This window comes from Mustela nivalis (assembly GCF_964662115.1).
Source record: "Mustela nivalis genome assembly, chromosome: 13".
NCBI lineage: Eukaryota > Metazoa > Chordata > Mammalia > Carnivora > Mustelidae > Mustela > Mustela nivalis.
Window position 1 is genome coordinate 82219987 of NC_139032.1, and position 26601 is coordinate 82246587.

The 26601-nt window shown below is 62.1% G+C and overlaps 2 protein-coding genes across 17 annotated transcripts in view; one reads left to right on the plus strand and one right to left on the minus strand.

Annotated features, from left to right (window-relative positions):
* Window positions 1-24073, plus strand: CRB2 (crumbs cell polarity complex component 2). The gene is made up of 13 exons (XM_082695463.1): window positions 1-156; window positions 7187-7510; window positions 9350-9545; window positions 9679-9818; window positions 10268-10453; window positions 10677-10790; window positions 13429-14304; window positions 14396-14904; window positions 15481-15646; window positions 16433-17219; window positions 18018-18134; window positions 18823-18940; window positions 20540-24073. The coding sequence occupies exons 1-13, from the start codon at window positions 60-62 to the stop codon at window positions 20762-20764; spliced, it is 3855 nt and encodes a 1284-aa protein (XP_082551589.1). The 5' UTR covers window positions 1-59; the 3' UTR covers window positions 20765-24073.
* The window catches only part of DENND1A (DENN domain containing 1A), a 496373-nt gene continuing 493377 nt past the window's right edge, over window positions 23606-26601 (minus strand). For all 16 annotated transcript variants that reach the window (XM_082695480.1, XM_082695471.1, XM_082695477.1 and 13 more), the window contains one exon: window positions 23606-26043. In XM_082695480.1, coding sequence (XP_082551606.1) covers window positions 24841-26043 — 1203 coding nt within the window. In that variant the 3' untranslated portion in view covers window positions 23606-24840. The remainder of the gene's footprint in view (window positions 26044-26601) is intronic.

Below are 26601 nucleotides of genomic sequence, written 5' to 3' on the forward strand. Positions count from 1 at the left end.
GGGGGGTGCGGAGCCAGCCAGGCCGCCTGTTCCCACAGCCGGGAGCTGAGCGCGCTGCCATGGCGCTGGCCAGGCCTGGGACCCCGGCCTCCAGGCCCCTGGCCCCTCTCCTGCTGTGGCTGTTGCTCTTGGCTCCGGCCCTCGCCCTCCTGGGTGGTGAGTTGGGGCACAAGCCTTGGGGTGGCGGTGGGGGCGGGGGACTGGGACTGGGTCTGTCTCTGTCTCCCAGCGCAGATACCCCGGGCCTGTGTGGAGTGTGTGTCCTGGGCCTTGGGGGGTTGCTGGGTGGCCGGGGGCCTTTGTGAAGGGGCCGTGGGTTGGGGCGCTGCGGCCTGGGAGCGGTGTTGGGACTGGGAAGCCCCGGGCTGAGGCTGGGAGCCGGGGGTTTCAGGTAGTGGGCGTCTCATCCCCGAGTCTGTTGTGAGTGTGCGCCGGGCTATGGGTGCATGAAGTTGTGAGCTGTCCCGGCTGAGCTCAGAGTCCTTGTCTGAGGCTTTCTGGGTGTGGTGGGCTGCGACCGAGCACAAGTTGTGGGGTATAAGTTGTCAAGTGGGTTGAGCTGTGTCTTAGCTCTCCACAAGGGGAGCCGGGGCGGGGGCAGCAGACCCCAGCCCCGTGGATCAAGGTAGGGAGGGGGAAGGGGGCCAGGGGAGCCCAGCGTCCACGTCCACCTGCATCCACTCCACGTGTGTGTTCCCTTGCCTGCACTGGGGCCTGAGGGTGCTCTGGGGCCCCTGGGGGGTGGCCAGGCACTGGGGAGCACGTGTGTCCCCTGCCGCCCCCTCCCCGGCATTCCCGACCTGGCTGAAAGGGCTTCCTAAGCCAGACCCTGTTCGCCAAACGGTTTTGCTTTTGTCCGAGAGGATTCACATGTGCTGCCCGCAGCCTGGACTTCTTCCTGGGGGGTCTTGGGGACGCTTTGTCTTGGTCACTATAGCTACGGGGCCAGGCCTGGGAAGTCCCCTGACCCCGCCTCCGCTGCTGGCTGGCGGAGGGAGCCAACCCAGGGCCGGTGGCCTGGACTTCACTGCGGGCGGGGGTGGGGGGCACCTCTCCGACTCCCAGGGTGGGAGGTCAAGCCTCCCCAGGCCCCGACCTAGGGCCCTCCTCCCCATTCATGGGGCCTACTCACAACACCGTTGTCTCCTCCTCTCTGAAGGGCCCCTGGGGAGGATGAGGACCCCACTTTGTAGGGAAGGACCCTGAGGCGCAGGCAGGGACCGGGGCTGAGGAGCGGGCCTCCTGACTCGGATCCCGGATCCCAGGCTCAGGAGAGGAGCCGAGGGCCGGCTCCCTGCACAGGAGGGGCACGGAATCTTGGATTCCGTGGAATCTGCTCTCTGCCCCCTGCCCTACCACGTACACATGCACCTGCACGCTGGTGTGGCACGTACAAGGGCACAACTCACCACGTGAGCAGGGGCCACGTGCACTCACACACAAATACACACGGCCCTCCAGGTGTGTGATGGGTGCCTGCACACACCAGGGTACGGACAGTGACATGTGCACTCACACTCAGACACATGTTCGCGTGAACACAAAGGAGACGGATGCTGCAGAAAAAGTGGCCACGGAGGGACAGGCTCACCCCAATCTAACCCTGCTAGGGTGCCTGGGAGCGGCTGTTCTCACTGTGATTTCTTTGCAGGGAGCCCACTCCCTGGGGATCCCCCAAAGCTGGGGTGAGGGCACCATGAGCACAAGCATTCCTGGATACCAGCGCCCGAGGCCTGGCTGCCAGGAAGAGAGGGGCTGGGGACCGTGTCCCTGGGAAAGTAATTTCCATCCTTGAGGGGAGGAGCTTTCTGGAAGCCCTGGGCCCCTGGCTCTGCCTCCTAGGCTTGCCAGGCCCTGAGCTGAGCCCCTCCATCCTGGGCCCGCTCTGCCACAAAAGCCTGGCTGGTTTCTGTGGAGAGGACCAAGCATCTTGGAGGACAATGGGGGCGGGCTGGGCTCTCACAGCCCGGGAGCCTGGCTGACAAAGGGCAGCAGTCCTGTCCCCACGTCTGGCCCCTCCTCCCCCCAGTGCTGGGGGTGGGGCGGGGGGGGGCTGTGGGATGGAGGCAGAGAGGCAGGGACGGCGGGTGAGGGGAGCCACGCACATGTGAACCAGCGTCAGGACTGGCTGGCTAGACAGAGTTTGCTCCAAGTAAAGGATTGTTGGTCGGTGAATAAAGAGCACGGCCGGACGGCCACCCCTGGGAGATATGCTAATGGGTTGCCGTGAGGGACTTCGTCTTTTTGTTGTTTTTCTAACTAAGGATTTTTTTTTTTTTTAAGATTTTATTTATTTATTTGACAGACAGAGATCACAAGTAAGCAGAGAGGCAGGCAGAGAGAGATGAGGAAGCAGGCTCCCTGCTGAGCAGAGAGCCTATGTGGGGCTCAACCCCAGGACCCTGAGATCATGACCTGAGCCAAAGGCAGCGGCTTTAACCCACTGAGCCACCCAGGCGCCCCTACTAAAGATTTTAAAAAATCTCTTTATCAATTTTAAGTCACCCCTGTACCCGACACAGGGCTTGAACTTCCCACCCTGAGATCGAGAGTCCCATGCTGTACCGACAGCGCCAGCCGGGGGCCCCACATGACAGACTGAGAATCTCCCCCAGCTGTGTGAGGCCAGCGCTAACCCCCCCAGTTTATAGAGGAAGAAATGAGGCCCGGAGAGGATTAGGGACTTGCCTCAAGTCGCACAGCTACTGTGCTCAGTACCTGCCTATTTAAGCCACGTCCCTTCTCTGTTCCTCTACGCCTTCAGGGGGCCGCCCAGCTAACTCTGCGGGATCTGATGGGAAAACACAGTGGTTCTCCAACTCAGTTTGGCTTGCAGTTTCCAAGGACATGTTAGCCCAGAGACCACTCATAAAAGTGACTGGCTTGGGTGGCAGAGCCCCATGAGAAAGTGTCTCCATGGACTTGGGCTCTGAGACCCAATAGGCCGGGCACAGGGTGGGTGGTGAATCATGGCAGCCATTGTCACCTGCTATCGTTACCAAAATTATCAATATTGAACCCCCCTTTTAGCCTCGGGGGGGGGGTGTTAAACATTTTTGTGTTAGAGTATTCCAAACTGTCCCATCTTGTTAGGGTAACTTAGCCCTTTCCTGGTGGCTGTGGGGTAGTGGGGGTTCACTCCTGTCCTGGGGGTCTAGTGGGATTAGATGAGCAGTGTCTGCCCCTCAGAAGCTCCCACATCTTACAAGATCTCGGGCCACTTCTTTTTTTTTTTTTTAAGATTTTATTTATTTATTTGACAGACAGAGATCGCAAGTAGGCAGAGAGGCAGGCAGAGAGAGAGGAGGAAGCAGGCTCCCTGCCGAGCAGAGAGCCCGATGTGGGGCTCGATCCCAGGACCCTGAGACCATGACCCAAGCTGAAAGCAGAGGCCTTAACCCACTGAGCCACCCAGGTGCCCCGATTTCGGGCCACTTCTTAGAAATATCCTTTCTTGCCACGTTAAGACAAGAAGCTTCTCAAAACTCACCCTCGGTAAACATTTCCCATCAGCCGTCAGGAGTTATCACAAGGTCTGTTATAAGTGCACATAAATGTGTAGTACCTGAGCCATACAAAAGCTCAGTTTATCCTGCTGCAATTAAATCCTGAGTAATTTAACTCTTGGATACCTGTTCAGTGATTATACACAAGCCACAAGTGCACATAAAGTAGGAGTTAGTAGGCCCTTAGCAAGGAGCCCACAGAAGCACAGTGGGTTGCCCACAGCCCGGTTCTGCTTAAAGAGGGAAACCTGACCGCTCTGCCTAGGCCCATCCGGGGACCTCCACCCTTGTGCCAACCTTCAGAGACTTTTTCCTGTGATCTGGGATGCCCTGAGATGACAATGGGTGGCAATGTAGAGTTTGCAAAGTGGGGATTTCACATGCCTTGGGAGATGTGGGTCTTTCAGGAGTCTGGAGACAACCTGCTTCTTAGTTTTTTGAGGGCAGATTTGAGGCAAGTTTATAAACTCTCCGAGTTAGAAAACAGAACTTTTCTTAACAGCACCCACCCTTCCTGGTTTGAATCCATGGTAGTCACGCAGTCACAGACCTAAGCACGGCTCCCGGCGCATAGTACGCACTCAACAAACGGGTGCTGTTATCATAGGACAATCGTCCTCCCTTCTTGGTGGTGGGATCTGGGCCTTCCCCGGGGACAGGGCAGCAGATCGAAGGGGAGGGGCGTGTGTCCCTTAATCCCTCCCCTGCCCGGTTGTCCCAGGCAGCCTGAGAGGTCAGGAGGGATTTGTAAAGATAAGCACAGGCCCCTCGTCACCCTGGCAACAGGCCACGCCCCCAGCCTGGCCCAGGGCCTGCCCCCCTCTGCCCCATTGCCCTCACCTCCACCTCCCAGCCCATGGCTGGCCTGGCCTTCTGGTGTCACTCCCGCCAGACTGAGGCCAGCGGTTCCAAGGCCTCCATGTGCAAAGGGTTCCCCAAGGAGCTTGGGGCAATGCAGATTCTCTGGGCCCAGGCCCAATAGCTCTGAATCTCTAGGTCTGGAGTACAGGGCCAGAAATCTGTATTCTTTCTTTCTCATTCTCTCTCTGTCTTTAAAAGATCTATTTATTTTTTTCAGAGGGGAGGAGGAATCTTAGGCAGACTCCCCCTGAGCACGGAACCCGATGATGCAGGGCTCGATTTCACGACCCTGAGATCACGACCTGAGCTGAAACCAAGAGGTTCACTGACCGTGCCACCCAGGCACCCCCATAAATCTGTATCCTTAATACAGGCCGGAGGTTCAGAAGCCCTGGGGTGAAGGCCTGGAGTAGTGGGACCTGGTTTGGATTCCAGCCCCTCACAGGCTGGGGACAGGGCAGTCCCTTCGTCTTTGAGGTCCTTTCCCTCAGCTGTAGAACAGGAATAGCAGTTCTCTGCGTCTGCTACGGGGAACGGGAAGATAACGGAGTATACAGGAAAGAGGGGTGTCTCCCATCCAGGCTTTTGGTGCTACTGCGTGCCCCGTGGGATAAGCAGCTTCCTTCCTCTCTGCCTGACTCTCACTGGAGGAGCTTCTTCCTCGCCTGTCACTAGACTCCGACTCCGTGGGGCACCAGCATATAGGGTCCTGGGCCACCTGCTCCCATGGTGATCCAGAGCCTGATCAAAATGGCCACAGCCCTTCATGAAGCCTCACTGGCGGCCAGGCCTTCACTCTTGTCCCCTCTGTGGTTTCTCACAGCATGAGGTGGCACTGTTCAAACCGCAGAAGCCAGGCCTGTCTGATGCCCATCTAGCCCTAAAGGACATGGCTCTAAACAGATCAGCCACCGCGGCTGCGGTGGGGAAAAGAAAGCTGAGCTGCCCAGAAGCTGCTCCAAGAGAGGCCCAGACTCCTCGGCCCTCACCTACATGGCCAGGCTTGGGGGAGGGGGCTGGGATGGATGCCCTGAGCTGGGGAGGGAACAGTGGTCAGAGAGGGGCTGTGGACATCACTAGAGCCCCACACGGTCATCTTGGCCTGACGGTGTTTCAGCCCCTCTGCCCCCTTGCCACATGCTTAGCCCTGGGTGCACGCTGGTGGCCCACCGTTAGGGAGTGAGTGAGCCCATGCCCAGCTGTACCAGGTGCTCTGGGCACTGGGGAGTGCCAGCCAGGTTCTCTCTCTGCTGCCAAGGTCTGTGTCTCCACATCCCTGTCCCCTAGCCTGCCCTGGGGCTGGGAAGGGCGGGGGTTGGCCAGTGGAAGGCCCTGCCTGGTGGAATGTGGATGCCGCTGAGCCTTATCTGGGGGGTCTTCACCAAGGTGGGGGAAGGGAGGTGCAGGGCCTGAAGCTGTTCTAGGCCTGGTTAGTGTCTGGATGACAACCTGGGCAGGGGAGGGGCGCCTCTCAGAGCCCCAGGTTGGGGGTGCCTCCTGCTTTATGGCGGTTCCCCTCCCCCAGCTCTTACTGAGGTCCTGCGAGTGGCCAGCAGCAGTACCTGAGGCTCTGAATCCGCCCCCGTGCTGCGAGGCCTGCCCTGTGTTCATCCCCTCTCTGATGAGAGACAGAGGCTCAGCAGGAAAAAGGACCTGCTGGGGTCTCAGAGCTGGTAACTAAGCAGGGATCTGAACCCAGGGCAGTTCTGCTTCAAAGCCTAAGTTCTTCACCAGCCATGCAGGCTCTCAGGAGGGGACGGGGCTGACTCTTCTAGGGGCTTGGCTTCCAGACTAGCAGGTGACCCTGTGGCGTGGTGGAGGCAGCAGTGGTCTGACCCAGCTGTCCTGTACCCTGTGACCTTGGCCAGGCGGACTGGTCAGCCGCTTGCTGAGGCAGGGAACAGAGTGAGGGCCAGGGATCCCCGGAGAGTTTCCAGGCCCCCAAGCAGGGAGCGAGTGGAGGCTGGGAGGAGGGCCCGGGTTGGGGGGGGGCGGTGCCCAGTTCCCAGTCCTTGCCTTTGAAGTTCTCCATCTCCGGTTTCACTCTGGGATGGAGTTGCCAGACCCCCAGCAGGAGAGGTGGGCGGTTGGAGGTGATGAAACCTGGGATAGGCTCCTAGGCTGTCCTAGTAACTTGCTGTGAGGCTCAGGCAAGAGTCTTTACTTTCGGGGCCCCAGGGCGGCTCAGTCAGGTAAGGGTCTGCCCTTGGCTCGGGTCAGGATCTCAGGGATTTGGGATGGAGCCCCACTCCTGCTCGGCGGGGAGCCTGCTTCACACCCCCCGACCCCGCTTGCACACCCTCTCTTTCTGTGAAATAAATAAAAAGGTCTTCACTCTCTCGCTTGAGCCTCAGTTTGCTCTCTTGTAAAATGGGCACAACAGTGCCTGCCCAAAAGGGGCTCTGCGAGGAGGGGATGAGCAGGGCGCAAAGCTCTCAGGGTCTGAGAGCGTCTGTCCTCCAGTCCTGCTGAGGCATGGTGCGGGGGTGGGTAAGTATCCGGTCCATTCCCCTTCGCAGAGACCCTCCTGCATTTCCTCTAGTCCTGCTGGGGCACGGTGGGGGAGGGGAGCTGGGGTGGTGGCAGTGGAAGCTTCTGGTCCCCCCCTTCACAGAGACCCTCCTGAACCAGTCTCAGTTCGAGCTGTAGTTGTGCAGGGGCGTTGGGGATGCAGCTTGTAGAGCCCGTGGCCCTCCGTCTAGCCTCCTGAAAGCAGACAGACCCCTCCTGCTTTCTGGCTCTGTGGTCTGGGCTGGGCCGGACAGTGGGGAGCGGAGCGTCCTGGTCTACCCCGCCCAGCCCTTTTTCTCTCTTTACAGGAATGGTGCCTTCGGAGGCCCCAAGTGTCTGTGCCTCAGCCCCGTGTGCTCCAGGGACCGTGTGCCAGGCTACGGAGAACGGCAGCTACACCTGCGGGCCCACGGAGCCCCAGGGCTGTGCCACCCGGCCCTGCCACCACGGCGCTCTGTGCGTGCCCCAGGGTCCAGACCCCCACGGCTTCCGCTGCTACTGCGTGCCCGGGTTCCAGGGCCCACGCTGCGAGCTAGACATCGATGAGTGTGCCTCCCGGCCCTGTCACCACGGGGCCACCTGCCACAACCTGGCTGATCGCTACGAGTGCCGCTGTCCCCTTGGCTATGCAGGTAATGGCCTCACGTCCTGGACGGAGGTCTGTGATGTCCATCCCATCGGTGGCTCAGGCTGTAAAATGACGCACTGAGCTTTGACTTTAGCTTAGAGAGCCCCCCTCCACCCCCACCCCCAGCCGCCAAGGCATCCTGGAAACTCTGGGGTATTCTGCTCTGGGGCTTCCCACAGAATGGACGGACTGTACGGAAGCCAGGAAGTGGGGAGCAGCTAGGCACAGGTCTGCGAGAGGCTCTGCACAGGGCAGCGGGGACCCTGCAGCATAGACACTCCCAGTTCTAGTTCAACCCCGAATTCAGACAACTCTGCTCTGAGAAGGTAGTTTGAGGTCGTCTCAGAGTAAGGGGTGCACCCTGGGGGGGCCGGCTCCCAGGGGAGGGAGCGTATAGTGAGGCACTTTGGGACGGACTCTGGAAATGGGTCCCACGTATCCTCCTCACGGTCTGAGAGTCTGGTTGGAGTGTCAGCTTTGCGTGTGTGAGGGAGGTCACGTGAGGGGCCTGTGTGTGTCTCTGTCTGCGGGTGTCTGGGCTCCCGGAGTGCATCCATGGACGTGTGTGGGCCAGCAGGTGCATGCACCAGACGTGCCCAGGGGGCCCTGGGGAGCACACTCTGGGTGAGCTGCGGCTGCGAGCGGGGGCAGTCTGCCATGACTCACTGCGCTCCTCCTCCCTCCGGTCAGAGCCGGGCGGGGGAGGCTGGGATTCCAGGCGGCTGGGGCCTGGCTCCCCCTGGCACAGAGGGTGGGAGTGGGACTGGGGCGGGAGGAGTGAGGGGTCACGGGAGGGAGGGGCTGTGTTTGGTGCTCACTGAGCTGGGAAGGGGGTGGAAGGTTCCAGCTGGAGCCAGCTGGGTCCCTGGTCCCCCAGGGCCAACCCTATCGTAGTTGGGGGCAGGGCTTCTGGGGTCCACTGTGACATGTGGGCCCCCCGATGAACTCAGGCAGTACATCCCCAAACCCTGAGATTCTCCATCTCCCCTCGTCTCCACACGTCTCCTGATCCCTGAGGGCCGCCCAGATGTCTCAGTTTGGCCCAGGCAGAGGGGCTTCCCTGGGTTTGGGGTTTTAGAAGCAAGAAGGCGCAGGGGAAACCAGAAGGAGCTGGTCACTGCAGCAGTTCTCACTGGGGCCTGTCCCTCCCCGACGGAGCCCCTCTCTACACTCTCTTCAAAGCCGGCAGAGTGAGCCTTCCACAGTGTAGATAGAATCGTGTAACTCAGTGGCTTCCGACTTTTAGGATAAGCCCAGATTGGCGCCCCCGAGGCCACCGCAGCCCCCAGCCCTCCCTGACCTCCTCTGCTCTGTCCTCTGCTCCTAACCCTCCCTGTTCCCCTTTCTGAGGACATCATGCCTCTGCCCCAAGCTAGTCTGGGCCAGTTCCCCAGCCTGGAAGCCAAATCCCTGCACAGCCCCGGCCCAATCCAGTGAATTCTTACTCATCATTCAAAAGTTTCTTCTTCCAGGAAGCCTTCCCTGACTCCAGCTGTCCAGGCCGGAACCCTGGGTCTTGCTTTTAGGGGATCCACTATGCTCCCACTGCTGAGCTTATCACAGTGAAAAATTAGCATCTATGTCCTATCGACCTCTTCCCCGTCTCCCCAGCTCCACGGCTGTGAGCTCAGGAGGCAGGGACGGCCGTCCCGTTTCTACCTCATTGCTGTTGCCGGCTCAAGAGATACCTCCTCCGGACGAAGGGACCAACGGATTCTCTCGGGATCTTCAGGTTTCCGCTCCTTATAGCTGTCTGAAGCTGCTTGCAGGTCGGCCTGCCTGGGCCTCGTTCGACCTCCCTCCGGGTGTCCATCTGTCTGTCTGTGTCTCCGGCCCTGTCCAGGGGTGACCTGCGAGGAGGAGGTGGACGAGTGTGCCTCGGCGCCCTGTCTGCACGGCGGCTCGTGCCTGGACGGCGTGGGCTCCTACCGCTGCGTGTGCGCGCCAGGCTATGGGGGCGCCAGCTGCCAGCTGGACCTGGACGAGTGCCAGAGCCAGCCGTGCGCGCACGGGGGCGAGTGCCACGACCTGGTCAACGGGTGAGCTGCGGGAGCGGGCGGCCGCGGCCCCGTGGCGCGGGGGCGGAGGAGGCTGCACGCCAGAGCCGGGCAGGTGGAGGCGGGTGGAGGCTCAGGGCGCGCTCAGCCGGGCCTGCGCCCCGCTCTGCTCCAGGTTCCGGTGCGACTGTGCCTACACGGGCTACGAGGGCGCGCGCTGCGAGCAGGAGGTACTGGAGTGCGAGTCGGCGCCCTGCGCGAACAACGCGTCCTGCCTCGAGGGCCTCGGGAGCTTCCGCTGCCTCTGCTGGCCAGGTGCGTGTGCGTGCGCGTGCGTGCGTGCGCGTGCGTGTGCTCGCGCCCCGGTGGCGCCGCGTGGGCGCCCGGGAGGTGTGCGCCAGGGCTTTTCCGCCCTCCCGGTGTGTCTGTGACTGCGGCTTCTCTGAGCGTCACTTCTGCGGGGATCTGCAAAACCGGGCTAATCGCAGCAGCTGCTCCGAGCATTGTTGCGAGGAGGGTCGAGGTGAAATGCCCGTGAAGCCTTGGCACGTGCGAAGGGCTCCGTAGTACTAGCAGTGATAGTAACAGGACGCTGACCGCCTGCCGCGGTCGTTCCCACTGTCCTCAGTGTCCCCGTCCCTCACCCCATCGGTGAGCGTATTCTGAGCAGTCGCTCCAGCCTGGCCCCGCGTTGGCCGGCAGCAGCGGAGGGGTGCTCCCCCGAGATCCCGTGTGACCTGCTACCTACGCGCGTGTGCCCCCAGGCTACAGCGGCCCGCAGTGCGAGGTGGATGAGGATGAGTGCGAGTCGGGCCCCTGCCAGCACGGGGGGCAATGCCTGCAGCGCTCAGACCCGGCGCTCTACGGAGGCGCCCAGGCCACCTTCCCCGGCACCTTCAGCTTCCGCCACGCTGCCGGCTTCCTGTGCCGCTGCCCTCCCGGCTTTGAGGGTGAGTCCCCTTCCACCCTACCGGGAAAGCGGGCCCGCTGGCGTGTGGATGGGGGTGGGGGGGAATGCCAGGGCTCCGCTCGAGGCCTGGCTCGGTTACACAGGTGCAGCCCGCCTGTGTTAGCACTTCTCCCTGGGCCTCAGTCTCCACAGTTCTAAAATGGGCTCTTCCAGCTCTCTGGTTCTGAGGGCACAGGTGGGAACCACAGCTGGCCCTCTTGCAGGGGACGAATGTGGCGTGGATGTGGACGAGTGTGCCTCACAGCCATGCCTCCATGGTGGCCGCTGCCAGGACCTGCCCAACGGCTTCCAGTGCCACTGTCCAGATGGCTACACAGGTGCGGGGGGCAGGGTGGGCATCCAGGACAGGGCAAGGGCAGATCGGGGGGCCTGGGCTGAGAAACTTCCTCTGGCTGATGCATGGAGGCTGGGTTGATGGGGACAAGGAGAGCAGGAAGAAGGTGGACGTGCTGGGGACAGCTAGAAGGGCTGAGCGGGGACCTGGGCTTTGGAGGCGAAAGTGGAGGGAACTAAGTGGGTTGAGAACTATTTCGGGGGTGGGGGGGGAGTTCTGGAGGCCCTGGGGGTTAGTCCAGGCATGAGTGAGAAGGGCCAGAGATGCTGGCTGCTTCTGCCCTGGGTGATGTTGGTTGGGTGTCCATACTTGTCTAGACCAAGTCCAAGTGTCTGCGGAGCACCCACAGGGAGGAGCCAGGATGGGGGCTGGTGGTCCGAAGTCTGGGGCCCAGGAAGAACCAGTGACCAGGGTTCATGGGTACAGTCCTGGCAGCTGGAGCCAATGTGTGGAGTGATGGGCAAAGAGAACCTTAAGCACCTGACATCCTAGGGCAGGGCAGAGGCCCAGGGCCCCTGCAGGGACAGGACAGAAGAGTAAAGGAGGGGATCACAGATAGAAGGGTGAACTTGACCTCTGCAGAGCTGGGGCCTATCAGGCAGGAGCTGGGTTGCAGAAAGCCTCTCCCTGCCTCGGGTACAGCAGATGCTTAGACACGCAGATACCTATTCCAGGACGCTGGTGAACCCAAAGACGTGCTCACATCCTCCTCGGGTGTCCCTGCCCCCTCTGGAATGTGTGCGACACCTCCCCTGCGCCCGCCCGCATTCCTGCTTGGGCACACTGCCTCCTCTCCCTGGCAGGTTTCCTGGGCACTGGCTCCCCCGCCCAGGGCAAGGAGGTGCTGATCACCACCCTCCCTCCCAACTCAGCAGCCCAAAGATGCTGGGCTCAGTGTCCCCTGCCCCAGGGCAGCCACCCAGGAAGCCCATCAACTGCCCCCCGTGGGCTGAGACTCCCCAAGTCCTGCCTGGAAGCAATGGCCTTGCAGGCACCCGGCAGGCCCACTACAGCGGGCGCGACCCCTGATGAGCATTTCTGTGCATTTCGTTCCCTCCTCATCACACCCCCACGAGGTGGAGTTCTTACAGATGAAGTCACGGAGGTTTGAGAGAGGGGGTGTCGTTCCCTGCGGTTCGCCAGTGTCAGCCAGAGCCCAGCTCCTCCCCCAGCTGAGCTCAGCTGATGGATGACAGGGAGGTCAGAGCCGAGGTCAGGGCCCGAGAGGGGGAACCCCAACCATAGGGCTGGGCTCCTTGCCACTGTCCACCCCCATCCTCCTTTTGGGTCGTGCTGGCCTGGGGGAGGCCAGTGCCTGGCATTCCTGAGCCAGTTCTGAAGGAGGTGGCTGGTCAGGCGGGGAGCTTAGCTCCCCTGGCCCACAACCCGCCCGGCACTCTTGGCCATCCATGGGGAAATGCGATGGGGCCGCGGGCTCTGTGGACTTTCCTGGGCGGCCTGTGGCTCCTGGCAGGTATGCAGGGCTGGGGCTTTGGGCAGGATGAGGTGTGGCTGGCTGTCCTCAAAAGGAGGCTATGGTGGTTGGGGGCTGACAGGGGTCAGGGTTCAAATCCTGGCGGCCTTTCTGGGCCTGGGCTCCTCTAGGTGGGGTATGATGGGAAGGGCTGGCCTTGGTTGTTTTGTGGAGGCTCCGGCTGAGCTGGAGTTGGGCTTTGGCCTTTTGACCCAAGCTGGGGCCAAAGTACTTCGTGTGGGAGCCCTTGGAGGAGAGGGTGAGGTGACCCCCTCCATAGTCAGCCTGGGGTCTCAGGGCAGAGGGACTGGGGGATGGAGCCTGGGTGCATCCATCCATCCCCTCCTCCCCCATTCTGATACTTTGTCTACAAAAGCCAGACCAAGCCCTTTGCTGGGCATATTCAGGCCCCGGAGATCTCAGCTGAGTAAACAGATAGTTTCAGTACAGGGTTCTTGGGTGCTGTGTCTAGGCAAGGAGTTGGGAGTGACACAAGAGCTAGGGACTGGGAATCTAAGAAGCTTCCTAGGGGCCTTTGAATTTGGGCTTTGCAGGATGAGTAGGAGTTTGACTGGGTAAGTGAGGAGAAGGCATTCCAAGCAGAGAAACACTACGAGCAAAGCCCCTGGGAAATATTTTCTAGGAAATGCTTAGAGGAACAGGCAGTTCAAGGTTTGGAGGAAGCAGGGTTGAGACTTGGGGCCATGGAGAGCCCGGCCCGTAAGGAGTGTTAAGTGCCAAGGTGATTGGACCTTAAGCAGGCGAATCTGGCGAGGTGATGCTTTGGAGATAGGCCTCTGACTCCTTGTGGAGATGGATGGTAGAGGGGGTTGAAGGCAGGCAAAGTAGAGGACATTAGACTGTGGCCCTGTGAGCTGGTGAGTCAGAAAGGTGGCATGGGAGAAAAGGCGAGACCAGTGAGTGTTTAGGGGATTGAATCCACGGGGCATGGGGATCCACCAGACATGGGAAAGGAAGGGGTATCTTGGATTCCAGCCTCCAGGGACTTAGGCGACCATGAGAAATCCTTTGGGAATTGGTTCGGTCACTAGGTGCTGAGATCCCCGTCCCACAAGGCATGTAAGCTTTGCCTTGAGTGCTCGGTTCTTGCCTTGAGTGCTGAGCCTTGACCTGGTCTCTCTTGAAGGCCTGGCATGTCAGGAAGATGTGGACGAATGCCTGTCGGAGCCCTGCCTCCACGGCGGGACGTGTGACGACACTGTGGCAGGCTATGTCTGCCGGTGCCCAGAGGCCTGGGGTGGGCATGACTGTTCCGTGCAGCTCACCGGCTGCCAGGGCCACACTTGCCCACCTGCTGCCACCTGCATCCCCATCTTCAAGGCCGAGGTCCACAGTTACGCCTGCCATTGCCCACCTGGTACTCACGGACCTTTCTGTGGCCAGAAGACCACCTTCTCTGTGGTGGCCGGGAGCTCTGTGCAGACATCCGTGCCAGCTGGCGGCCCCCGGGGTCTGGCACTGAGGTTTCGCACCACACTACCTGCGGGTGCCTTGGCTGCTCGCACGGACGCCCAGGATAGCTTGGAGCTGGCACTGGCAGGGGGCACACTTCAGGCCACCCTCTGGAGCCACGGCAACACCACTGCGCTAACGCTGAAGCTGCCGGACTTGGCTTTAAATGATGGTCACTGGCACAAAGTGGAGGTTTCATTGCGCCTGGGGGTCCTGGAGCTGCAGCTCTGGCACGAGGACTGCCCTGCCCGGCTCTGTGTGGCCTCTAGTCCTGTGGCCCCAGCTCCCGGGACTTCTGAAGCACCGACGCCTGCCAGGTTCTGCTCTGCCCAGCTGGGCGGCACAGCCTTTGAAGGCTGTCTCGAGGACGTGTACGTGGACGGACACCTCCTGTTGCCCGAGGACCTTGGCGAGAATGTCCTCCTGGGCTGCGAGCGCCGTGAACAGTGCCAGCCTCCACCCTGTGCCCACGGAGGGGCCTGCGTGGACATGTGGACTCGCTTCCTCTGCAAATGCCCCCGGCCCTATAGTGGTCCTACCTGCGCTGATGGTGAGGAGCGAGGCAGGTGGGGCCCCCGGGGCAGAGAGTGGGCCTTCCCCTGGCCCACAGGCCTCACACTCGACATCCTCTCTCCCTGCAGAGGTTCCTGCTGCCACCTTTGGCTTGGGGGGCACCCTGAGCTCTGCCTCCTTCCTGCTCCGCCAGCTGCCAGGCCCCAACCTCACCATGTCCTTTCTCCTCCGTACTCGGGAACCCGCTGGCCTGCTGCTCCAACTTGCCAACGACTCAGTAGCTGGGCTAACAGTATTCCTCAGTGAGGGCCAGATCCAGGCCGAGGTGCTGGGCAGTCCTACTCTCGTGCTTCCTGGGCGCTGGGACGATGGGCTCCGCCACCTGGTGACGCTCAGCTTCGGGCCTGACCAGCTGCAGGGCTTGGGGCAGCAGGTGCACGTGGGTGGAAGGCTCCTCCCTGCTGACGCCCAGCCCTGGGGTGGGCCCTTCCGAGGCTGCCTCCAGGACCTGAGACTCAATGACCTCCACCTCCCGTTCTTTCCGCTGCTGCTGGGGAACTCAAGCCAGCCCAGCGAGCTGGGCAGCAGGCAGTCCCGGAACCTCACCATGGGCTGCGTCTCCGAGGACACGTGCAGTGTGAGTTCCCCAGGAAAAGGAGTGGGTCCCTTTCTCGGGATCTACCCTGCATCTCTGGGGGTTAGCATGTCCTTCTGGTGAGGAGACTGGCAGGAGGTGAAGCGCTGTGCCCACGTTTCCTCTGCTAGAGAGTGACAGAGCAGGATTCACACTGATCTCCCGGCCCAGCTGCTCCTGGCCTCTGCTCTGGCCCCTCCCCAGTCTTGGTGTGAGACAGATACCCTGACCTAGGCGGAGGGCTGCCTGAGCCTTTCTGTGGGAACTGTGGGGGAGGGGGCGCGGACGACAGGGATGTCCTTGGGTCCATGGACAAAACACCAACCTTGGCATTGGAATGGCCCGAGTGTGAGTTCTGGCTCCCCTATTTCCTGCCTGGATGAGCCAGGCAAGTGGCTTCTTCTCTCTGAGCCTCAGTTTATCTATAAAACGGGGACAATAGTGACTTCCTCTCTATGTGTTTGTGAGGAGTTCATGTGTTTGTAGTAGGTGCTCCGTGAAGAGCCCGTACAGTGATGGTTATGGTGGGATGATGCTAGCCCGACGCCTGAGCCAATCCCTGCCCTGATTTTTCTGCAGCCTGACCCCTGTCTCAATGGTGGCATTTGTCTCGTCACCTGGAATGACTTCCACTGCACCTGCCCTGTCAACTTCACGGGGCCAACATGTGCCCAGCAACTGTGGTGTCCTGGCCAGCCCTGCCTCCCGCCTGCCACCTGTGAGGAGGTCCCCGATGGCTTTGTCTGTGAGTGTGTGCTCTGGGCAGCCTACATACGGGGTTCTGGACACCCAGGCTGGGTTAGAGCCCACCCTTACCCTGAGGGCTCATAGGCAGTAGACCAGGGTGCCAACAGCCCCAGTGTGGTTAGGCTACTGCATCCAGAGGGGCAGGTTTTCTGGAGGAAGACAGCACTCACCAGGTTTCCAAGGACAAGAAAGACTGACTAGGCATGGAGAGGGGGACATTTTCAGGTGGGGCAACAGCATATGCAAAAGTCCTAGGGTTTATAAGAACAACCGAAGCACAGTTACAGGTGTTGAGGTCCAGATATTGCCAGGAGGGGCCTTAAAAGCTAGACCAGGCAGCTCAGAACTTTTTCCTAAGGGAAGTGGGGAGCCACGGGTTGGTTTTAGACAGGAGAGGGATGTGATCAGCATTTTAGAAAGATGAGTGCGTTTTATTAAAATGCATGATCAGCATTTTAAAAATCTGCATTTAAAAGAGATGACTGCAGTGAATAGTGAGCCTCAGTGCTGAGACTCCACGGAAGAGGGAAGGGATAGAGGAATTATTGCGTGGTGCGTGACCTGGAGGGTAGAGAGGGCCTGGCGTGGTGGGGTAGGGTAGCTCTCTCCCTACGCTGCCAGAAGCTGGTAGGGAATTATGAGCCGTGGAAGCCAGGGTGGTGGGGGCGATGGCTCCTGGGATTGGATGATGGGGGTGTGGGTGTGCCCCCTCGAGATGAGCGGGGCCCTGGGGATCAGGTGTGTCATTGCCCGTGGGCCTTCCCAACACTCCCTCTCCCCGCAGGTGTGGGTGAAGCCACCTTCCGTGAGGGCCCCGCGGCCACCTTCAGCGGGCACAACGCGTCGTCACGGCTGTCGCTCAGTGGCCTGTCGCTGGCCTTTCGCACACGCGACTCCGAGGCCGGGCTGCTGCGCGCCACCGCGGGCGCCCACGCGGCCATCTGGCTGGCCATCCGCAACGGCTCGCTGGCGGCCAGCGTGCGCAGCGGCCCAGGCCTGCCCGGGGCAGTGCTGCCAGAGTCCGGGCCGCGCGTGGCCGACGGCGCCTGGCACCGCGTGCGCCTGGCCATGGAGCGCCCGGGGGCCGCCGCGTCGCGCTGGCTGCTCTGGCTGGACGGGGCGACCGTGCCCGCGGCGCTGCGCGGCCTGGCCAGTGACCTGGGCTTCCTGCGCGGCCCCGGCGCCGCCCGCTTGCTGCTGGCGGAGAACTTCACCGGCTGCCTGGGTCGCGTGGCTGTCGGCGGCCTCCCGCTGCCCCTGGCGCGCCCGCGACCCGGCGCAGCCCCCGGCTCCCGAGAGCACTTCTCAGCCTGGCCCGGGACACCGGTCCCACGCCTCGGCTGCCACGGCGCACGCGTGTGTGTCCCTTCGCCCTGCCTGCACGGCGGCAGCTGCCGCGACCTCTTTGACGCCTTCGCCTGCTCCTGCGTCCCGGGCTGGGAGGGCCTGCGCTGCGATGCCCGCGCGGACCCGTGTCGCTCGGCACCCTGTGCTCGTGGCCGCTGCCATTCGCGCCCTGACGGCCGCTTCGAGTGCCGCTGCCCGCCTGGCTTCGTGGGCCCGCGCTGCAGGTGCGGATGGCCCGGGCGGCCTGGGCCGGAGGGGCCCTGTGGGTTCCCCGGGCGGGGGCAGGTGTGGGGCACCCAAGTCCACGGGCTCCGCATCCGCAGCTCTGGTTCTGTGGGCGCTTCTCTGAGCCTCTGTGCCCTCATCTGTGAAATGGGAACAGCCGCCCCCTAGAGCTGCCAGGTAAAACCCAGATAACTTTGAATTTGAGATCAATGCCACCTAGCTCTGGGGGGAAACCCAGAGCTAGGTTTGGAAAAAAAACCTGGAGGCTTCCCTACCTGTCCGCGTTCACCCGTTAGTCCTATGAGGATGACAGGGGCCGAGGGAGCCGGTTGGACTTTGATGCTTCCCCTTTTCAGTCTCGTTTTGACTTCCTGCTCCCTTTGGAGCCAAGCTTATGGTGGGTGGTCTGGCAGAGGCGTGACACACACACACATACACACACACACACCCAAGTTTTATGTTTGGGAACATGCTTTTGTTCCAAGGAGATTTCTGACGTTCCTCAGCTTCTCCAGGGACTCTAAGCCCAGGGAGATGTTCCCAGCCTGGGTCTGGAGGTTGTACACCTTGTTGGGGGAGGGGACTGGAGCCGCAGGAGGGCAGCCCCGTGCCTCATCCTTTCCACCTCGGACACCACTTCCGTGGCGGGTATCCGGGTCTCTATTAGGCGGGCCCTGGACGCTACAGCTGAGGACATGGAGGCTCAGGTGGCCTGTAGTAGCCTCGGTGGCTGGGGGCCCGGCCAGGTCCCCGGGGTGCTGCCCCCACCCAGTGCGGTCTCTCTGCTTTCTGCCCAGGTCGCCTGTCGTGCCGGAGGAATGCAGCCTGAACTTCACCTGCCTCAACGGTGGCCCCTGTGAGGGTGGGCCCCAGGGGACCAACTGCAGCTGCCAGGAGGGCTTTGGTGGCCAGAGGTGGGCCTGGGAGCTGGGCAGGGGAGGGGAGCCTGGATCCCCTCCAGACAGGGCAGACAGAGTGGGGTGTGGACCCTTGATCACCTTCTCAACCCTCACAGTGCCCACAGTGCCGGACGGCCCACCTCTGTCGCTTGAGCTCTTTCCTCCCGGAGTTTCCAAGGCCATTCTTTGTTAGGCTGTCGCTGGGGAAGTGGTGGCCTGGTGGTGATTCTTAGGGCCTCAGCCCTCAGCCCTCATCCACCAGCCTCAGCCCTCATCCTTATCCACCTGCCCTTGACCTCAGCCTCAGCCTCAACCTCAGCCTCGGCCCCCAGTGCCCATCCCTGAGCCCTGAGCCCATCTCAGCACCACCCAGGGAGACACAGCTGGGCAGGTTCTGGGCCTATTGCAGAGAGAGGGCGTCTGCATCCCTCGGCTGCTGCCCTCACACAGGCTCCCCGACGCTTCTGCCCCAGCAGGCCGTTCTCTGTTGTGATTGCTGGGACACAGGGGGGGGGGGCGGTGCTGGAGGTCACAGTTGGCCTCAGTCACCTGGCAGGGCCCTGCCAGGCGGGGACCGTGCATGGTGACAGCGGGTAGACACCTGTGTATTTTGGAGGGGGCGTTGAGAAGCTGAAGCCGATGGGGGAGCAAGAGGCCCCCAGGAGGGAGCAGCTCTCCGACCCCCGCCTTCTTTGCCTTCCAGGTGTCAGGTCCCCTGCAAGGTCAACCCCTGCGTGAACGGCGGCACGTGCCGGGCTGCGGGTGGGCTGTACGAGTGCATCTGCAGTGCCAGGTTCTCGGGCCGGTTCTGCGAAGTGGTGGTGAGTGATGCCTGGGAGCTTGGCAAGGGCCCTGTCCTGGACTTCGGTGAGATGGTCTGGGCGGGGGGTGGGGGGAGCACCTACAGAGCCCGTGGTGCTGTGCCTGGACCAGCGCTGTCCTGCGGCAGGGAGTAGGAGGGAAGGAGACTCCGGGAGGGCCTGGGAGGCCCCACCGTCCCTTTGGGGACTGGCCGTGAAACAGTGGGGCTTTGCCAAATCTTCTCTGGGACCAGGACTCAGGTCTCACAGGATCTTAGGATTCTGGGGTTTCGGTTGGTGGCTCCAAGGGCCTGTAATCTCCAGTGGTTTGCGTGCCAGGATTCCAGAGTAGGAAGACTTAGAGAGCTCTGGATTCTGAGCCGGAGCAGCCAGAGACTCAGCTGAGGAGGGGCCCAATCGATGAGGGGAGCTTGAGTTTGAACCTCCCCCTGGCTCCGCTTTCCACCAAGGGGCGGGACCGGTGCCACAGGCCCAGTGGGCCGCGAGCCCACCGTGGGAGCTGATGGGAGAGAGGTAGGCAGGGGCAGAGCCTTGATCTCTACAGGCTTCTGGCAGCCCTGGTCATAAACCCGCAAATCCCCTCTGCTTCTGGGGAATGTTTCCTTTCAAGTTGAACTTTACAGCCTCTGGCGCCCTTACCTCCCCTCCTCTTGGGGCCAAGTGAGGAAATGGCTTTACAGCTCTCGGGGGTGGGGTGGGGGTGCACGGAGGCTGGGGACGGCCCATTCTGGGTTGGTCGGAACTCTGCTCTCCAGACCTGGGTGCCTTTCCTCCTTCAGGGCTGGGTCCTGGGACTTGGGACCCAGGCCCCAGTGGCCGAGAGGCTTCACAGGACAGAGGGAGGGCCAGAGAGTCTCAGATCCTCGGGCTCTGGAATCTAAGAATTTGGTGATTTGGGGGCTTCCAAGGTCCAGGCCTTTGATGCGGGCATCCTTGTTCTGTGCCTAGAGGGGAAGAGGTTTGGGAGCTCCCTAAAGCCTGGTCTCAGGTCCCCTTGCTGGGCAGACCCTGGCGGGTTCTGAGCTTGCCCTCAGCTGGGCGGGCCCCCTCCACTCCCGCCCGCCACAGGCCACCTGGCCGGGGAGCGTCTCCTACATACTGCCTGAGGCGCCTCCCCCGGGATGAAACAAGGTCTCCACAGACACTAAGAAAGGAGACCACCTTCTGGGACAGGGCGGGATCAAGTCCCCACTGCCTCTGACTGGCTGGGTTTATGGCAGGGAGGGGGGAAGCGGGTGGGGGAGGCCGGGTGGCAGGGCCCGCTGTGGCCAGGAAAGGAAGGGCCTGGAGCTGTAATTCAAGGCTGAAGGATGGTGGCCTGGGCATGGCCTGGGCCCTGGGGGCAGACGAGGGGTCTGCCAGTCCTGGCTTGCTGGTCCTGGGTCTGGGGAAAACCTCTGTTCTCTCCTCTGCGACTTACCCTGTGCCACCCACCTGTGGCGGGCGCTTGGAATTCACCGGCTCACAGAATAGAGCAGAGGTTCCTGTCCTCGTGGGAGTGAGGGCGTATCCCCACCCTTCCCTGGACCATCAGGAAGTTTGGGACCCCCCCCCAGCCCGGACCCGCGCCCCCAGCCCTCATTACCGCGTCTCTCGCAGAAGGGCCTGCCGCTGCCCCTGCCGTTCCCGCTGCTGGAGGTGGCCGTGCCCGCGGCCTGCGCCTGCCTCCTCCTCCTCCTCCTGGGCCTCCTCTCAGGGATCCTGGCAGCCAGGAAGCGCCGCCAGTCCGAGGGCACCTACAGCCCCAGCCAGCAGGAGGTGGCCGGAGCCCGGCTGGAGATGGACAGCGTCCTCAAGGTGCCGCCGGAGGAGAGACTCATCTAGGCCTGCCTGGCTGCCGGCTCCGGCACTCAGGAGCTCCCAGGCGATTTCCACCCGAGGCCCCCAGGTGGCCGTGGCCGGTGGCCGGCCTCCTCCCGCAGCAGCAGGGCCCAGGACATCTGGTGGCCAAGCGTCCCCTTCGCCGGCAGCCCCTGCCTCCGCCCCGTTGTGGACAGGAGAGGGGAGCACTCAGGGAAGCAGACGGGGGGCCTGGCAAGGCCGTGGACTTCCTGCCGGACCTGCGGGCTCTTGCCTCGGGAAGCCCCCAGCTGTGCAGGGGGGCACACGGGGGCACCCACTGTGCGTTCGGGAGTGTGTGTGAGCACGTCCCCGGGGCCTGCTAACCTGCAGAAACTGGAACGGACTCGTGGGCACATCCGAGTCTCTGCTGGGTGTGCCTGTCACAGGGTCGTGGGTGCAGGTGATCCCGTGGAGGGGCGGCTGGGCTGGCGGGGGGGCTACCCTCTCCAGCCCCGGGGCAGGCGTAGGGCCTGCTCTCAAGGCAGCCTGGTCAGTGCCAGCCCAAGGACCGAAGCGCCCCAGCTCTGGGAGCTTCTCCAGCTCCGGAGGCCGACACCATTCTGGAGGCAGCTGGGAAACTGGGTGGGGATGTGGGGAGGTCATGAGCGAGTGGCCCCAGAGACAGGATGCGCGGGAACCCGGGCCGTGTGCAGGGCAGACCTGCAGGAGCGGAGGGCCAGCTGCCCCGAGCTGTCGCACCTTGCCGCTGGGGGGCCGGCTGCGGGGGGGGAAGAGTCTGGGCCTACCTCACCGGGCGGCTGTGAGGCTCAGTGACGGCAAACGGGGCAGGAGCTCCAGGCCTTATCTGTTGCCAGGCTCTCTGGGTCGCCCCTTGAGGTTTCAGGAAAGGCTGTCAGCCTGGAGCTGAGAAGGCAGGGGAAGGGGCTTTCCTGGGGGCAGCAAGAAGGCCAGAGGATGAAGGAGCAAAGCTTTTGTCCCTGTTCCTCCAGCCCGGACACCTCTCTACATGGCTGTGTATGTATCGGGGGGTGGCGGGGTGGGATTCAGGACTCGGAGGAAGCCCTCTGAGTCGTTTGCTGAACTCAGCAAACGTTGGCGCTGCCTCTGGGTCTGGGCTGGTCCTGCAGACACAGACACAGACGCACAGGAGAAATCCGCTTTGCTTCTCGGCCCTTCCCTGGCAATGCCATCGCACCGACCCCAGAGGGGCACCCCCAGCCCAAGCGGCTGGCCTCCTCCTAGTTTCAGGAAGTCCCATGCCCTCCCGTCCTTCCGGTTTCCCAGGCCAGTGCCCCCTGTGCCAAGGCCAGGAGGCCTCTTTCCACGTCGAGTTGACTTTCCCCAGCTCCCCTCAGGGTCTCACCAGCTTCCAGAGGCACAGGCGTGAAGCCTGAAGTAGAGCCACGTGGCGGCGGGGGGTAAGGGAGCACGCGGGTGGTCGGGACCGAGGGGTTCGGCCGAGGCTGGGACGAAGTGCCCTGAACGCTGGGGTAAGGGGCTTGCTTCGTCCTTATCCTGTAAGAGGTGGTGCCTTTCCCCCAACTCTCTCCATCATGATCTGGTACCAGCAACTTAGCCACAGGCTGGCACCTTGGTTATTTTATTAAATCAGGGATTTGGCAAACCTGTATTCTTGCAGACTCCTCTAAGGCACGTGAAACCCCAATAAATAAAAGTGCCACTTTTATTTTGCTCCTAAGGGCTGTGGCATCTGTCCTTTTCAAGGGCAGCCAGGGGAGGGGAGCATGGCCAGATGATGGGCTGATGAGGGGCACCTGGGGGTGTTGAACCCCGACTCTGGGGGGCTTGGTCCAGCTCTCCCAACACAAACACCCCACAGAGGTGCGGGTTCTAAAGCTCTGCCCTTACTAATGAGAGATCTGTGGGGCTGAATTTCCTGCTGTTCTCTTGCTTGAACTTGTTCCCTGGAGTCCGGGAGCACTCAGCGCCGTTGGTGACCGGCAGCCCTGCTCCACGGACCCGCCAAGCCTGCACGTGCCTGTGACCAGCCCCTGCCCCCGCCGCCCCCCGCACCCCCACCCCGCTGCCCTGCTTGGGACAGGGAAGGGCCTGGGCTCACAGGCTCAAATGGAACAAGCTGGGGTGTGGGCTAGGGGCCAAATCCTTCTCTGACTGCTCTAAACCCTCCCCTTTCCCCAGAGCTTCCTCAGGACGCAGGGATACCAACCTTCTCCCCAAGATGATTTTATTGAACGCACACACAACATTCATCCTTGGGTGCGAATTCAATCCAGCAAGTGAAGAGATGACAATGCTCCTGGGACACGGAGGGCTCGCCACCAGCCCCCAGCACAGCCGGGGAGAGAGGCCATGGGTGGGCTCTGCTTCCCCGGGGCCCCACCATACCTCTGGTCCCATTCCCTGTCTACAGGGGTGGGGGGGGTGGGGAGGTTTCCCTTCCCCAGCTGGGCTCAGGGGTCTGCCCAGGATGGGTGGGCAGATCTGGAACTTGTCTTGAAACACCTGAGAGGCCTGGGGGTGCCCGCGTGCCCAGACATCCCCCAGCTCCCCACGCCACCTCAGCAGCCAGAGAGGCCTCCAGGACTGAGAGCCACTTGCCCAAGGGGGCTGTGTCGGACTCAGGCAGGGGCACTGTGCTGGGCCAGCAGCTCCTCACATCCCCATGCCCGAGAACCTCAGGGCCCGCCCTCCAGGCCTCAGGGTCCCTCAGATGGGGACAAAGCTCCCCGGGGCTAGAGGGGCCTCTGGGGGCCCCCTTGCCCTGTCAGACACCTCTGAGACTGTGTGTCTGACCACTCACAAATAGGAAATGAGAAATCAGGTCAAAATGCTCACAATTTCCTGCATGTCTCAGATGGTTGTTTTCTTACATGGTTGGGCTGTATTTTAACTCGGTTTATTGAAACTAGTCAATTTTAAGATTCATCAAATCAATAAAGTAAAAAGGAAAAGATAGATAAAAGAAACAATAACAAAACATTTCAACTGAGCTTTGGTGACGGTGGCCTCAGGAATTTCTATGCTACGTGGGCGGGGGAGGGGGTGGCTCCTGGCCCTTCTGTCTCTGCGCAAGAAGCCGTGTGTCCGTGTGTCCGCCCCACCAGGGCCTAGAGAAGGGCTCAGTGCCCTCTGGCCATTCCTGACTCAGGGAGCCTGGGCGGCTGGGCCTCCTGCATCAGCCTGTGGCATGAAGCTTGTCTTCCCAGTTGGAATCTGGGTGCCTGCTTCTCAGCTCCGCCCCCCACAGTCCCAGGCACGAGAGGCAGAGCTCCGTCTGATCAACACTGGAGAGCTGGAGAAACCCCAGCGGCCGGAGGGAGAGTCCAGGGCGGTGGCCTGCCTCCTCCTAGTGCACTCGATTTACCTGCTGCTGTTTTTCCTCCTACAAATCCGAGTTGCTGGTGCTCCCAGCCCCCAGTCCCCAGCCAGGGCCGGCTGCCCGGCTGGGTTTGGCTTTCAAGAGGGTTCCCAAGGACCCCTCAGCCCCAAATCCCTACCAAGCCAGAACGAACTGAAGGTTGAGGGCTGGGGTGAAGACTGACGAAAGAGCGAGGGTGCGTATTGCTAGAGAGGGTTTGGAAATGCCCCGTCCTAAGGCCGATTCTCCTTACTCCCAACTCCCAAACCACATGAGTCTGGTGCAGACACGCTCACGCGAGGCTCCCACGTGGCCTCCTGTGCTGGTCTTGGTGGGGTGCGCAGGCCGGGCTGCCGGTGGGCCAACAGGGCTGGGGAGGAGAGGCCTTGTGGAGCCTCGGGCTCCTGGTTTCCAGGGGGAAGGCGGGTGGGGCCGGGTCTGGGACAGTCATTCGCCCAGCTGACCGCTTTAGTGCAAAACCTAATTGGGGTGCAGGGGAAGGGTGGCGGCAGGGTTGGGGGGTGCCCAGGGGCTGGGCCCATTCCCAGGCCAGAACTGGCACCATTGTCTAGCAGCCAGACCTCGGAGATGGGTGGTGTGCAGGGGAGGAGGGGCGGCAGAGAGGGGTCCCATTCCTTCCCACCAGTAGAACCTGGGCAGAACCAGAGCAGCAGGGGAAGCAGGGCCGGCTAGCCTGGGAGCACAGCAGCCCGCAGTGCAGCGCAGGGGCCCTGCTCACCCTCTCCCAGCGACCAGCTCACTCGAAGGTCTCCCACTGCTTCCTGAGCTGCTCTACGGAGCCCGGGGCCGGGGCCGGGGCCGGGCTCACATCTTGCCTGGTCTTCCGTAACAAATCCTCAAAGGGGTCTTTGGCCTCCCGAGGAGCGGAGGGCTGCGGTGCTGGCTCCAGGCCCTGTGGGGGCCTGGGAGGGAGGAGTGGGGGGTCTCCGGGCCTCAGGGCCAGCCCCTGCTTGGCCTCGGCAGCCCTGGCGCTTGAGCGGGCCAGGGGCAACGTTCGGATCCTTGACGGGGCGACCATTGGGGGGCCCAGGGGCTGCAAGGGACTGGCGGGGGCACCCATGGGCATCTGGCCGAAGAGGTTAGGCATGGAGAGGGCAGACAGGTTGGGCTGAGATCTGTGTGGGACACAGAAGCCAGAATTGGACAGCAGGAGGCTGGGGGCAAAAGCGGGCCCCAGGGAAGCAGGAGGGGCCCCAAAAGGCCCGGCCGCAGTGGAGACCAGGGGCACGGCAGGCAGCGCCGCAGGCACAGAGGAGATAAAGGGATTGAGTGATGGCTGTGGAAACGGGGTGGGGGTCCCCGCTGGTGGGAAGCTGAACTGGGAAGTGAATGAGGGGGCTACACTCGGGGCTGGAGGGCGTGGTGGAAGAGGGCTGCCTGACCAGGCTGTGTTTAGTGGGTCCAGGAGGGCCAGCAGGGCGTCACTGCCCGAGCCCGTGGCCCCGGAGGCCAGACTGAGTGGCTGGAGCAGTTCGGTGGGTCCTTGTGGGGTAGCACTGGGGAGGAGCCCAGGGAACGGGGCTGGGCTCCGGGGAGCTCGCCTTTCCCACTCAGCCTGTAGCCGCTCTGAGGAGAAGTCCCCGAGCACAGCGCTGGCAGCCTGAAGTTTGGCCGGGCGGGCGGTGGGGGGTGGGGGCACGATGCCCAGCTCTGGGGTCTTCCTGCCCTGGGGCCGGGGAATGGTGATGCTGCCCGGAGTGGGGGCAGGTGCCTCCTCCTTGTCACTGGGGTTCAGGATGCTGTCCCGGGTCGGCAGCATGCGGGGCAGAGCCAGGGAGTTCCCAAGCAGGACCGAGGGCTTCTCGGGGGAGGCGGCCGGGGGCTTGCTGGGGATGGCCATGTCATCCTGGCCCAGGCTCCAGAGCTTGTTGTATGGGTGGGTGAGCTTCAAGGCCATCGGCATCCCACGGCTCCTGTCACTCCTGCTCAGGTCCAGCCTCTGGGGGAGAGAGCGAGGGAGGCAGTGACCAGAGACTGACTTGGACAGACTGGAAGGCAGCAGGGCCCCTTCCCCGGGACCTTCCCGCCCCCCCCGAGACTCAGGGCAGCTGGGGAGCCAGGCCCAGGTCACCAGCAGAGAGCCCGGGTCTATCCAGATACCAAGCCCAGGCTTTCCTCACTGTTTTCCTCACTTTTCAGACGCCATGCCGGGCTTTTTTTTTTTTTTTTTTCCTCACTGCACAAAGAGATTCCAGAAAAAGCCCCTGTCCTTTGACATCGGTGTTGCCAAGAAGTTTTAGGAAAATGACTTCATTTATTGACCATCTACTGGCCGGGACTTCTTCACTTTTCAAAGCATGTGAGCACTTTTAATCACCTGTGAACTTGAGGACAAGCGAGGCACGGGGCCAGGGCAAAGGTGTCTTCCTTGGTAGGCAGAGAAACAGGACTGGGCTCCTGTCCCGGCTCTGCCCCTCACAAGTGACGCTACCTGGGCGTCAGCAGCAGGGACCACGAACTCCCTGTGGGAGAGCACGCGTGGATCGCTGCATTCACT

Coding starts and splice junctions, on each gene's coding strand:
- CRB2 (XM_082695463.1), top strand. CDS start 60: ATGGCGCTGGCCAGGCCTGGGACCCCGGCCTCCAGGCCCCTGGCCCCT. Junction 10,454..10,676: donor CTGCCCTCCCGGCTTTGAGG/GTGAGTCCCCTT, acceptor GCCCTCTTGCAG/GGGACGAATGTGGCGTGGAT. Junction 14,905..15,480: donor TCTCCGAGGACACGTGCAGT/GTGAGTTCCCCA, acceptor ATTTTTCTGCAG/CCTGACCCCTGTCTCAATGG.